This window comes from Macaca fascicularis, chromosome 20 (genome assembly GCF_037993035.2).
Source record: "Macaca fascicularis isolate 582-1 chromosome 20, T2T-MFA8v1.1".
NCBI classification, from domain to species: Eukaryota; Metazoa; Chordata; class Mammalia; order Primates; family Cercopithecidae; genus Macaca; species Macaca fascicularis.
In genome coordinates this window covers 13,580,878-13,593,406 of record NC_088394.1, presented here as the reverse complement: position 1 = coordinate 13,593,406, position 12,529 = coordinate 13,580,878, and the positions used below count along the sequence as shown (strand labels likewise).

General features: G+C 43.4%; 1 protein-coding gene across 3 annotated transcripts in view; it reads right to left on the bottom strand.

Moving 5' to 3' along the window:
- The window catches only part of SHISA9 (shisa family member 9), a 342,941-nt gene that overhangs the window by 326,031 nt on the left and 4,381 nt on the right, over positions 1 to 12,529 (bottom strand). For 2 of the 3 annotated variants that reach the window (XM_045382337.2, XM_045382338.2), the window contains exon 2: positions 1,679 to 1,806. In XM_045382337.2, coding sequence (XP_045238272.1) covers positions 1,679 to 1,806 — 128 coding nt within the window. Of the gene's footprint in view, positions 1 to 1,678; positions 1,807 to 6,797; positions 9,988 to 12,529 lie in introns of those variants that run through there. The other variant, XM_045382339.3, reaches the window with a different exon arrangement.

The window sequence follows — 12,529 nt, the reverse complement described above, 5'->3', positions numbered from 1 at the left end:
AGTGACTTCAGTGAGTTTGTTATTTCATTTGAGTGCTGATTCAAAATCATCCTAGAGATTGGAACTTCAAGGGAAAAATCTGTTAGCAATCACCTTTTATAGCCAAGGACTCGACACCCTTTCAATTTCTCTGCTCTGTGATCATGTTCATTTATATATGATGTTTAGGACCCACGCACACAACTAGGTTCAACTCATTTCCCGGTGCCTACTGAAAGAAAATGTGCTTACTTCCATTAAAGCCAGAAATCAGACACAGCAGTTGCCATGCCAGAATTGATGCCATTTACCATATCTTTGGGGGCCATGGGATTTGGTCATAAAACTTCCATTTGCTGGTGTATTTTTCTCTAAAATGTTGCTATTTCTCATACCATTTTGTGATCCAGTTCACTAAACATGTTAAATTATTTAATATATTTAAACCTAAGACATTCTGCTTGGTGGCCTATTTTTCAACCGTGCAAACATTGACTTTACTAACACACTGCAACAATTTCCAAACCATGAAAAATCATCACTAGGCAGAATCAGAGAATTCACATTGCCTAGGTCAAATTCCACAGGCTTCTTCCGCTACCCATTGAGCATAAGAATTTGCAACCAAACAGTCCAAAACTATGATTCAGCAAATAAAACACCCAGGCAACTCCTAGTGAAGCCTCAGCAAAGACGACCCAGTCTGTAAAAATGTGCAACACTAGAATTGTTTCTGTTTTCAGGAACCTCCAGCCACAACTAAATGCATCCTGTAAATTGTCTGGCTTTTGTTATTTTAAACCAAACCCTCCACATCACTTTAATGTGGGGGTTACTTGAAAACATATAATTACTGGGGTAACCACAGTAGTAAATTATTGCCAAAAACTAAACAATCTTAGTTTTTCTCCAGTCTCATAGGTCAGAGCATCAGCTCCATGATGTATATTGTACATACAGACCTTTGAAAGGAAAGAAAATCTTAGGGAGTATACCAAGATCCCCAATCATGCTTTGTGAAAAATACCTATTGAAACACAATAGCAAACACAGTTTTTTTTTCCCCTGGCAGAACAATGGAAACAAATTTGCTGCTGTTGAATCATACAGAGGAACCTCAAATTAACAGGACCAAAATTCAATACCCACTCCCTGCACCCCCTACACACAGAATATTTTGTGGATTGTTTTTATGAAATTCTAGCTTTACAAATAATAGACATAATTCTTCTGAACTAGTATTTCATCATTGAAAACAGCATGAAACCTAGAAGTCACAACTGGCCCACCTCAGGTGGCAGACGTATAAGCGAATAGACCATTGGCTAACAGATTGACTAGCTAAAATGAACCAACCCAATAATTCATTGGTTAACTAAGTACTCAACCATGATGAAACAACTAAGAGGTCCACTAATCTAGTTAATAGATCAATCAAGATGAATCAATCGAGCCGTCTACTAGCTAAAAGAACCAATCATGTGAAACCAACCAAGTGGATGGCCATTTAACAAAGAAAGCAACCAAGTGACATCTGATGATGCCAAATTCAGCTTCATCCAAAAGAGATGAAAGAAAGCTTCTAACCTGCCCACAAAGAGCTCTTAACTAACCCAAGCACACTCCATGAAATCTGGCAATGTGACCACTGCTCAGGTCACCACATGGGACTGGAAATGGTTCGTGCAGCTGTACTTACGAAGATTATTTATGGGGGTTCTCGTGTCCATGTTCTCATAATGCTGGACGTGGACAACGATGTTTAGGTCTCTCTCCATGTGATCAGTGTTGCAGTGGCCCTGTGGCCTCATGACATCCGCAAGGGCCCTGAAAGAAGAAAGAATTTAAATCTGTTCATTCAAAACACAATGATTGGCAGGTGCTATGCGCCAAATACTGCAGTTGTGAACAAATGGCAAGGCAGGTTACTCCATGGAGCCACCATTCTAGTTAGAGGTGGAGTCAAGAAAAACCTAAGTAAATAAAATCACTGTAATTAGAGGTTACATAGGGACTTTACACAGATTAGTGCACATGCTTCTCACAGCAGCCGTGTAATAACAGGACTATCTACCCCACGGAGTTTTTAAGAGGATTAAATGATGAATACATGTAATGTGTCTGCACTCCATAGATTTAGTTCTCTCTTTATATCTGACACTAGATACAAACCCTTCATGTACAGCAATGGCCCAGTATTAGTAACAGTAGATAACATTTATTATTTGCCATAAGCCAGGCACCGTGCTAATCGCATTACATGTCTTAACTAAACAAAGCAGCACAAAACACATTATGAGGATTATTACTCCTTGCAGATGAGTAAACAAAGGCTCAGAAAGGTGAATCGACCTGCTCAAGGTCACAGAGCCAGTAACTTGTGGCACAGGAATTTGAGCCTGAGTGTTTTTGGAGTGTGTAGGGGGATGGAGACATAATTCAGTCTATGACAGTGATCTTCATGATTAGATGGAAACTTAGCAAAAAAAAACACCTCAGTGTTCATACATAGAACAGACCAGAGAGCTGCCAAACAGATATCGCACCTAAGATCAGACCTAGCAACACATTTTTTCTCTTTACTCTCCATCATATGTTTATTTAGATTATATGAATATCCTTGAAAGATATAGAATATTTTTGTAGGTATTATTGTATATGCGTGTGTCTTTTACATAAACAGTGTTTTACCATAAACCTCATTCTGTTTCTTCCTTCGTTCACACGTGAGCGTTAGCCATATTGCTGAATGTGAATCACTTTCATCCCTTGCAACTGCTGCATAATATTCTGTCATATGCAATCCCCACATTTCACTTACCTGCCGACATGAGTCTTCATATGCAGCAATTAGTACGGTGGAGGAACTGGCCCATTAGAAACCCATCAGAATGGATGGCAGCTCCAAACAGCTGCCATCATTGCAAACCAGCACACTATCAGCCCTATTTGTCATTTCCATAATTACAGCCATCTAGATGGTCACCAACTCCCCAGCCCCGATAAACAACACTGCAATAAACATCTCTCTTTTTTTCTTCAGATAGGGTCTTGCTCTGTCACCCAGGCTGGAATGCAATGGTGTGATCATGGCTCACAGCAGCCTCAAACTCCTGGGCACAAGTGATCCTCCCACCTCAGCCTCCTGAATAACTGGGACCACAGGCACGTGCCACCATGCGCAGCTAATTTGTTTTCTTTTGTAGAAACGTGGTCTCAGGGTCTTACTATGTTGACCAGGCTGGTTCCAAACTCCTGGCCTCAAGTGATCCTCCCACCTCCACCTCCCAAAGTGTTGAGATTACAAGCACAAGCCACTGCAGCTGGCCAATAAACATCTTCATACCAGCCTCCTCTGTACTGCAGAGAAGTTCTCCAGGGTGTAAACCCACAAGTAGTATTGCCGTGTTTGAGGATATACCCCCATGCCCTTAGCTGGCCAGAGTCCTCTGAGCCCACACACTGGGAGACAGAGTAGAAAGAGGAACTGTTTGGGGGAAACCCACACAGACCACCCAAGAATTCAGCAGGCCCAGCCTGTCTGCTGGAATTTACCGCACTACAGCAGCGATTCTCAAACAACAGTCCGCCTATCAACAGTGTCAGTGTCCTGGCAGTGTCGCCTGGGAACTTGTTAAGATGCAAATTTTCAGATCCATCCAGCCCTCCTGAGTCAGAAACTCCAGGGGTGGAGTTAGCCCAGCAGTCTGTGAGTATCTGCTACACATTCAAATTTGAGACTGTGCTAAGGCCACAGAGGCCCTGAGCATGGGGGAATTGTCAATCACCAGGCAATGGAATGATGGGGTAAGAACTATAGCTGGTGAGAAGACATCTTAGCAGTGAGAAAGGGGTTACAGAGGGACTTTAGGCAGACTAGTGCACATGCTTCTCACAACAACTGCATTGTGAGAAGCCAACACAGCAAGAGCCCCACATGAACGAGAGGAAAAGATTGAGTCCACTGAGAGACAAGAGAATAACAACAGCTCTCATTCTTTCACTGTTTTAACAAATATTTATCATCTACTATGTGCCATACACTATATAAGGCCCTGAAGATACAGCAGTGCCCAAGATGAACAAGGTTGCTGCCTTCCTTGAGCTTATATTCTATGGGAGAAGATTTTAAAAAATAATAATAATAAACATGTTAAGTAGATAAGCAACCAGGTGCGGTGGCTCATGCCTGTAATCCCAGCACTTTGGGAGGCCAAGGAGGGCGGATCACAAGGTCAGGAGTTCGAGACAAGCCTGAGCAACATGGTGAAATCCTATCTGTACTAAAAATACAAAAATTAGCCATGCATGGTTGTGGGTGCCTGTAGTCCCAGCTACTCAGGAGTCTGAGGCAGGAGAATCACTTGAACCCAGGAGGCAGAGGTTGCAGTGAGCTGAGATCATGCCATTGCACTCCAGCCTGGGCGACAGAGCAAGACTCCGTCTCAAAAATAAACAAACAAACAAACAAGGGCTGCAAATTAAATAAAAAACAGTAATGTGATCAAGAGAACCTAGGACACAGCAGCAATTTCCACAATAGCCCACAAGTGGGAGCAACCCGAATGGCCATCAGCTGATGAATGGACACATGAGATGTGTTACAGGAAATGGAATACTCTCCGGCCATACAAAGAAATGAAGCACTAATATCTGCTACAACGTGAATGAATCTTGAAAACATTATTCCCCGTGAAAGAGGCCAGACACAAAAGGCCACACACATTGTATGATTCCATTGATATCCAATGTCCAGAATAGGCAAATCCATAAAGATGGAAAGTAGATTCGTGGTTGCCAGGGGACACGCGGAGGGGAGAGGAAAGTGACTGCTAATGGATATGGATTTCTTTTTAGGGTGATGAAAACCTCATTAGAATTAGATACTGGACTGGGAGTAAGTAGTGATGATGGTGGCACAATGTTGTAAGTATTAGGCTGGTGCAAAAAGAATTGCAACTTTTGCCATTAGAAGTAAAGACAAAAATGGGCTGGTTGCAGTGGCTCACACCTGTAATCCCAGCACTTTGGGAGGCCGAGATGGGTGGATCACCTGAGGTCAGGATTTCAAGACCAGCCTGGCCAACATGGTGAAACCCCGTCTCTACTAAAAATACAATAATTAGCTGGGCGTGGTGGTGCGCGCCTGTAATCCCAGCTACTCAGGAGGATGAGTAAGGAGAATCGCTTGAACCCAGGAGGTGAAGACTGTAGTGAACCAAGATCACACCACTACACTCCAGGCTGGGCAACAAGAGTGAAACTCAGTCCCCGCCCCCAAGAAAAAGAAGTGATGACAAAAACCACAATTACTTTTACACCAACGTATATATTAAAAACCACTGAATTGCATACTATATTTTTTAAAGCATAAAATATACCAAAAACCAGTGAACTGTATACTTTTTTTAAGTTACAAATAAATAGGAGGGAGAGGTGCGGTGTAAATCAGGAAATGCCTTTGTGAGGGGGTGACACTGGAGATAGGCCTTGAACAGCGAGGAGCTGGTCAGGTGAAGATGATGGGAAGAGCATTCCAGACTGAGAGAACAGCAAGTGCAAAGGCCCTGAGGCAGAAAAGAGCTGAGATATTCGGAGAACAAGCAAGAAAGCCAATGAAACTGGAAGAGGGCCGACTAGGAGGGGCGCGTGACATGGTGTCCATCGGCATAACCCGTTTCACAGAGTGAAATACTGCCCACACAAACTCACTAAGCAGTGCGGGGATTGGGAGGAGATGCAATCCTGAACGTCTTTGAAATCAAAGTTTGGGCTCCTTCTGACCTCCATGCAATAAGCAGGGTCTGAAACTCAACGGGGCTCCAGGGAAAGAAAGTTTTGAGACAAAAGACAGAGGCCTTCCAAACCTAACTCGCCTTCTTCACTTTCAAACAGCTCTTCATGCTGAGCTTCAGGGGATCACTGAATCCTCTGAAACTGGATGGAAATTTTGTGCATTTTTCTCGAGTAAGAAGCCATCACTTTTGTCGGATCTTCTAAGGAGTCTCGCACTCTCCCGAGCGCCAAAACTCCCAAACTATTCAGGCTTTCAAAAAGATAACAAAGTATGTAATCAGAATGGCTACTGTGAACTTGGTCAGTTCTGCCAATCCGCAGATACCCTGGGTTTCTCTTGAGTACCAAAATTTGTGAAATATCAGCCCAAAAGCCCAAGGACACTTTTCCCCCAGGGTAGCCCTTCCTAGAGGGTGTAGCAGAGATGAGGAGTCTTAGGAGCCTTCATTTCCTGGACCAAGAGTCTTTAAAGTACGGCTCGCTCACTCCAGAGACTGCATGAACCGATTTGGTATGGGGGAAGGAAATGTCAGAACTTCTCTGTATGGTCTTATGTGTACTGATGCTGGCGCCCACTCCCAGAAGGCCCATGTAAGACAGCAGGAATGGGAACCTTGGACCAAGGAAGGTGACCACCAGCAGTCCCGTGGCTGGGATGTGCTACCTGTATGGCAATTATATGTATCCCTGAAGGGTATGCACAGATTAAATTATTTATTAGCTTGGGGCAAAAGTAATTGCGGTTTTTGACATTGAAATTAATGGCAAAAACTGCAATTACTTTTGCACCAATCTGATACTTTTGACTTGGCTAACCATCACAAAGCAGACATGTGTTTTAAAAATGCCCCCTTCTTAACAAAAACCACAGCCTGAAGATAGCACTGATCATGCAAGCACAAAAAAACACTAAACTGGACTCCCCTCCCCTTCTCTTCGAAAGCTTCTCACAAGGTTAAAACAATGACAGTCTATTGAGATCAAAACAAAGTCAGATAAAAATAATGAAAATGCTCAGGAGGAATGGTTCAAATCTAGATTTTTTTATTAATGGGATAAACTTCACCCTTCAGTGTACATTATGCATTGAGATAGTAACTAATGATAGTATGAAGTCATCACAATTAGCAACAGATTTTCAAATAATATTTATTTCACCCTCAAGCTTGGTTTGAAATTTCTGTCCTTACGTATGCTTCATAATGTACCTCATCATTGTCCATGGGTTCATGCACATGCTTATAAATGTGCACATATTGGGGTGCATACAAAAAGCATTCTATAGACCGGGATGTGCTGAAAAAATGTAATGAATTAGACAGTAGAAATTACCAACTATGTGTTCCAAGCCACACAAATGCCTAAGAATTTGGCATTTGTTTGTGGCACATAGTTTGAGTGCTTCTCAGATGTTACGGTGCATCCAGATCACCTGGGGATCCTGTTAAAATGCAGATTCTGATTCAGTGAGCAGGAGGTGGGGCCTGAGATTCTGCCCAAGCTCCCAGGTGATAAAAATGCTGCTGGTTCACAGGCCACACTCCAAGTGACAAGACCCTAAGAGTACTGGGATGGTTAGTGTCATGTGTCAACATGACTGGGCCGTGGGGTGCCCAGATATTTGATCAAACATTATTCTGGGTGTTTCTGTGAGGGTGCTCTTGGATTAGATTAACATTTAAATCAGTGAGCTGAGTAAAATAGGTTGCATTTGAATGCCAGTAAGACAGATTGCCCTTCTAATGCGAGTGGACCTCATCCAATCATCTGAAGGCCTGAATAGAACAAAACGCTGACCTTTCCCCCAAAAAGAGAGAATTCTCCTGCCTGTCGGCCTTCAGACTTGTACAAGAACAAAGGCTCTGGAGACTTTGGACTTGCCAATTCCTTATAATGAATCTCTTTGTATATTTGTTCTGTTTCTCTAGAGAACCCTGTCTCTTGCAGCTACCTGAAGAAGCAGCTACACTTTTTCTTGATAGCCTTCCACCCAGTTCAGGAGAATTATGTTTCTACATAACTGCTGTTTTAAACAAACAATTATGTTTCAACATAATTATGTTGCTATTTTTGAGGTTGAAATGACTGAATATTGAACATTTCACAAGAGAGTACTGAAAGCTAGTACTAGAACCAGTACTTTCTTATGAAAGTAGTACTTTCTTATGAAAGCTAGTACTAGAATCAGTACTTATAAAAGTGCTAGCTCAACTTTCTTGTACATTTCCTTGTGTGTTATCTGTCTCCTGATATTTGGCTGTTAGCTCTGCAAGGGCAGGGATTGCTTTTGTACTATTCACAGTTCTCTCATATCTGTCAGCACAGTGCTGGGCATAAGTTAGATGTTCAGTAAAGACCTATTGAATGAATGAATGAATGAATGAATGAATGAATGAATGAATGAATTTGGAGATACTCTGTTACGCCAGGTAAACCAGGATATCAAATGCAGAACTCTTACTTGCCAAGTACTGAACTAGGCACTCAGAATCCAACCATGGAGTAGAAGAGACAATTGTGGTCCCTGTGTATCTTACTATGAATGATAATAAAAGGGCCGGGTGCAGTGATGCATGCCTGTAATCCCAGCACTTTGGGAGGCTGAGGCGGGTGGATCACTTAAGGTCAAGAGTTCGAGACCAGCCTGGCCAACGTGGTGAAACCCTGTCTTTAATAAAAATATAAAAATTAGCCTGGCGTCGTGGTGGGTGACTGTAGTCCCAGCTACTCAGGAGGCGGAGGCAGAAGAATCGCTTGAACCTGGGAGGCAGAGGTTGCAGCGAGCCAAGATCGCATCACTGCACTCCAGCCTGGGTGACATAGTACAACTCTGGCTCTTAAAAAAAAAAAAAAGTAAAGAAAGAAAGGAAAAGAATAATGGAAGGAGACAGATAATAAACTAGTATACCAGTAAATTAGCAAGTTAATTTTAGACCATAATGTAAAAATGAAGCAAATGACACTGACTAGGTGATGGGCTGGAATGTGTCAGGCTGGGGTGGGAAGCAACTAAGCCTGGTCAGGGACGGCTTCTCAGAGAAGATGACATTGGAGCTGGGACCCTGGTGATGAGGACAGACCAGCCATACAAGGGCCAGTGCAACAGCTCCAAAGTGGGAATGAGCTTAGCTTATCCAAGGAACAAGAAGAAAATGGTGCATCTCTTTTCTTTCCGATTACAATGATAAATATATGACACGAATATTTCCAAACAGAACTGAGAGTCCCAGTATCTTGCTTCAAAGTCTCCAGGTATCCCAATGTCCAATCTATGTGTTGACTTTTAAACACTTGAATAGAGTTCCTGAGCACTTCTTCTTACACCAGAAGCACCATTTATTTCTCAAAAATGCAAGGGCAATGGGCATGAGTGAGCTTTCTACAGTAATGGTGACACAGGTGTAGACATTTGTCCAAGCTCATCAAATTATACACTTACAATGTGTGCATTCTGTTGTGTAAATTATACTTCAATGAAGTTGATTTTTAAAATGCAAGGACTCAGTGCCCAAAGAGAAGTCAACACACCCTGCAAAGAAAAATAAAGACTTTTCCGTGGCCAACAGTAGATGCATGCACACATGGACTTCTCCAGCCTGGGAAGCTGGTCAAAGCCTTAGGATAACCACAAATGCAGAGAAAGATGGGAGGCAGGAGAGAAACTGTAAGGGAAAAGGCAAGAGAAGGAGGTGGTTTTATCATTATTTGTTGCTATTTCTTTGCAAGGGATGCCAGTTCTTCTGAAGCATGTTTTTAAAACACACCGGATCCTGCTCTGCCACTTGCCACTTGGATTTCCAATTCTGTTTGAAGGTGGACAAAATAATGACATGTGTTCCCTACTGGCTTCAAGTGTAGAGAGCTTCAAACATGTGCTTCTGTCCCCAAGGTCATTTCTCACCAACGCCTCCACCAAGACGTCTGGGCCTGGCGGGGCCGTTATAGAAAATGTTCCTAGTCTTCATCTTACGGTGGCTTCTTGAACTGGCCCCGATGCATGCACTGTTGTTTGCAGGGCATCACGTACTTCTTTGTGATCTCAGAAGACTGGAATTCCTGCAGATTTGCACTCAAATGCAGTGCAGCCTAGCGGTCAAGGATCCATGCACTCAGACGGTTCGGGTTTGAAGTCAGACACTCCACTCACCAGGGGCAGGTTCATCCTCTTGGAAAGAAATCTGTGCCTCCGTAAACAGCAGATTGTCATAGAGCCTACCTCATGGGGGAAGGGTGTAAAATTAAATGAGAATTTACACATAAGCTTATGGCAAAATTGCAAAACCAACAAGGATTTTTCAACATCACTTAGGCCAACAGTTTGCAATGTATTTAACATAGTCACACATAGACCCTCCCTCCTATTCTGCACATGCCAGCCCCTCCCACTCAGATTCCAATGCAAGTCCAGAGAGGTTAGGAGACTTGGTCAATGTCACACAGCTAAATAAATATAGCAGAGCAAGGGTTAGTCACCAAGATCCAGATGACAACATAATTCTCTTCAGTAGACAAGAGGTAGAAAATTTGAATAATAAGGATAGTGATAAAACGGTAATTGTTGCTGAGCACTAACCATGTGACAGATCCTGTGCTCATTGTTTTCCAAGCCCTGTCTCAGTGAATACTCCACCTGCAGACAAGAGCCTGAGACTCAGAGAGGTGAAGCAACCTTCCCAAGGTCACACAGCTATTAAGTGGCTGAGCTGAGATGGAATCTCAGGCCATCTGACTGCAGTCTGTGCTATTCAGACCAACTTGACTGACTCTCTAGGGGCTCCAGTTAACAAAACAGAGTGAATTGCATGGAGGTGGTGACTGAGATGAACCCAAGAGCTTCCTGAAGGGGGCAGTCATCACTCAGTGGCAACCAATAGCTGCTGTGTGAAAATGCAGATCCAATGTCACCAGACCCACTGAGTTCTCGGGAGAAATCAGGAATCTGGATTCCTGCATGAAATCTCCCAGTTTTTAAATGTTGGCAACTGAGTCTCACTTGGTTTTAAAACACCAGGCATAATAGAGACTAAAGAGATTTCACAGCCAAATACAATGAGCCGGGTCCTGATGTGCAAAACCAAGCTCTAAATGACATTTTTTGTGTGTGTGCAAGTGAGAAATTTTTAAATGACTGGATGTCTGATAATATTATGGGATTTTTCTTCTTTTTCCTGGGTATGATAATGGAATTGTGCTGTGTAGGAGAATGTCCTTGCTCTCAGGAAAGCCCCATGCTGAGATATAAGGGACTAAGTGTCATGTCTGCAACTTATTTTCACATGTTTCAGCCAAGAAAGAAAGAAGAAAGGGAGGGAGGGGAAGAGGGAAGGAAGAAAATGAGGAAGCGAAGAAGATGAGAAGAGGGGAGGGGAAGGAAAGAAAGAGAAGGGAGAAAAGAGAAGGGAGAAGGGAAGAAGGGAAAAAGAAGGAAAGGAGGAGGAAGGGAAGAAGACAGAAGGAAGGAGGGGAGGAAGGGAAGAAGGAAGGAATAGAGGAAAGAAAGGAGGAAGGAAGGAAGGAAGGAAGGAAGGAAGGAAGGAAGGAAGGAAGGAAGGAAGGAAGGAAGGGAGCGAGGGAGGGAGGGAGGGAGGAAGGAAAGAGTAAGGGAGGGAAGGGGGAAGAGGGGATGGAGGGATGGAGGGAAGGAGGGAAGGAGGGAAGGGAAAGAGGGAGGGAGGGAAAGGAGGAAGGGAAGAAGGAAGGAAGGAAGGAGAGAGGGAGGGAGGGAAGGAGAGATGGGGGAAGGGGGGATGGAGGGAAGGAGAAGGGAAAGAAAAAAATATGGAGAGACTGTGTGAGCAATAAAGCAACTATGACAAAATACTAATAATTGTTCAATCTAAGTTAGTGGTTCTCAACTGGGCCAGTTTTGCCCTTAGACGACATTTGGCAATGTCCAAAGACATTTTTCACTGTCACAACTGGGATGTGGAGTGTGTGCTACCAGCATCTAGTGGGCAGAGACCAGAGATGCCGCCAGACATCTTGCCAAGCACAGGACAGCCCCGCACAACACGGGATTCTCCAGTCAATAGTGCCAAGGTTGAGAAATCCTCATCTAGATAAAGGATATACTGAAGTTATTTTGTGATTTTTCAAGGTTTTTTTTTTTTTTTTTCGTATGTTTAAAACATCACAACACAAAATTGAGGAAAACTTAAAAACACCTAAGTAGAAATACCTTGCAGATTAAGCAAAGCATGTCTACATGGTTTGGTATCCATAGCTGGCTACCATGTGCAGTCATTTATTCTAATAAATAGTGATTGGCTGTGGCTGCTCTTGCAGCTGCTGAATGGGCATTTGTTCAGTTCTTACAAGATCCCATGCAAACCTTCCCCCACGGCTTCCTGGAATTGCTGTCTTTCTCCTTTTCTCAGCCCTAATTAGCCCAGAAGCAAGCAGGCCACAGGCCCAGGACTCTAAACCTGCAAACTGATATCTTGGAGGCCTCTGCAGCAAAACCCAAGTTTACTGCTCACCAGGAGTAAAGTTTATAATGGGGGTGCAAAAGGATGCTTTATGTCTTTCAAGAGAATATGCTTTCAGTCTGGATGAGAACAAACCCCCATTCAGGCTCCCTTGCAGCTCCAGACAAAAATTAAGAGGCTGTGACTGGCAGGTTAATTTCACCTGGAAGCTGCTTTGCGTCATAGCAGCCTCTCTGATGCCAAGCTTGGCATGTCGACACCCACTGGAGCATCCCTTGGCACGATCCGGCAAAGGCTACTGAGTCGATTGCCATAGCTAGGACTCC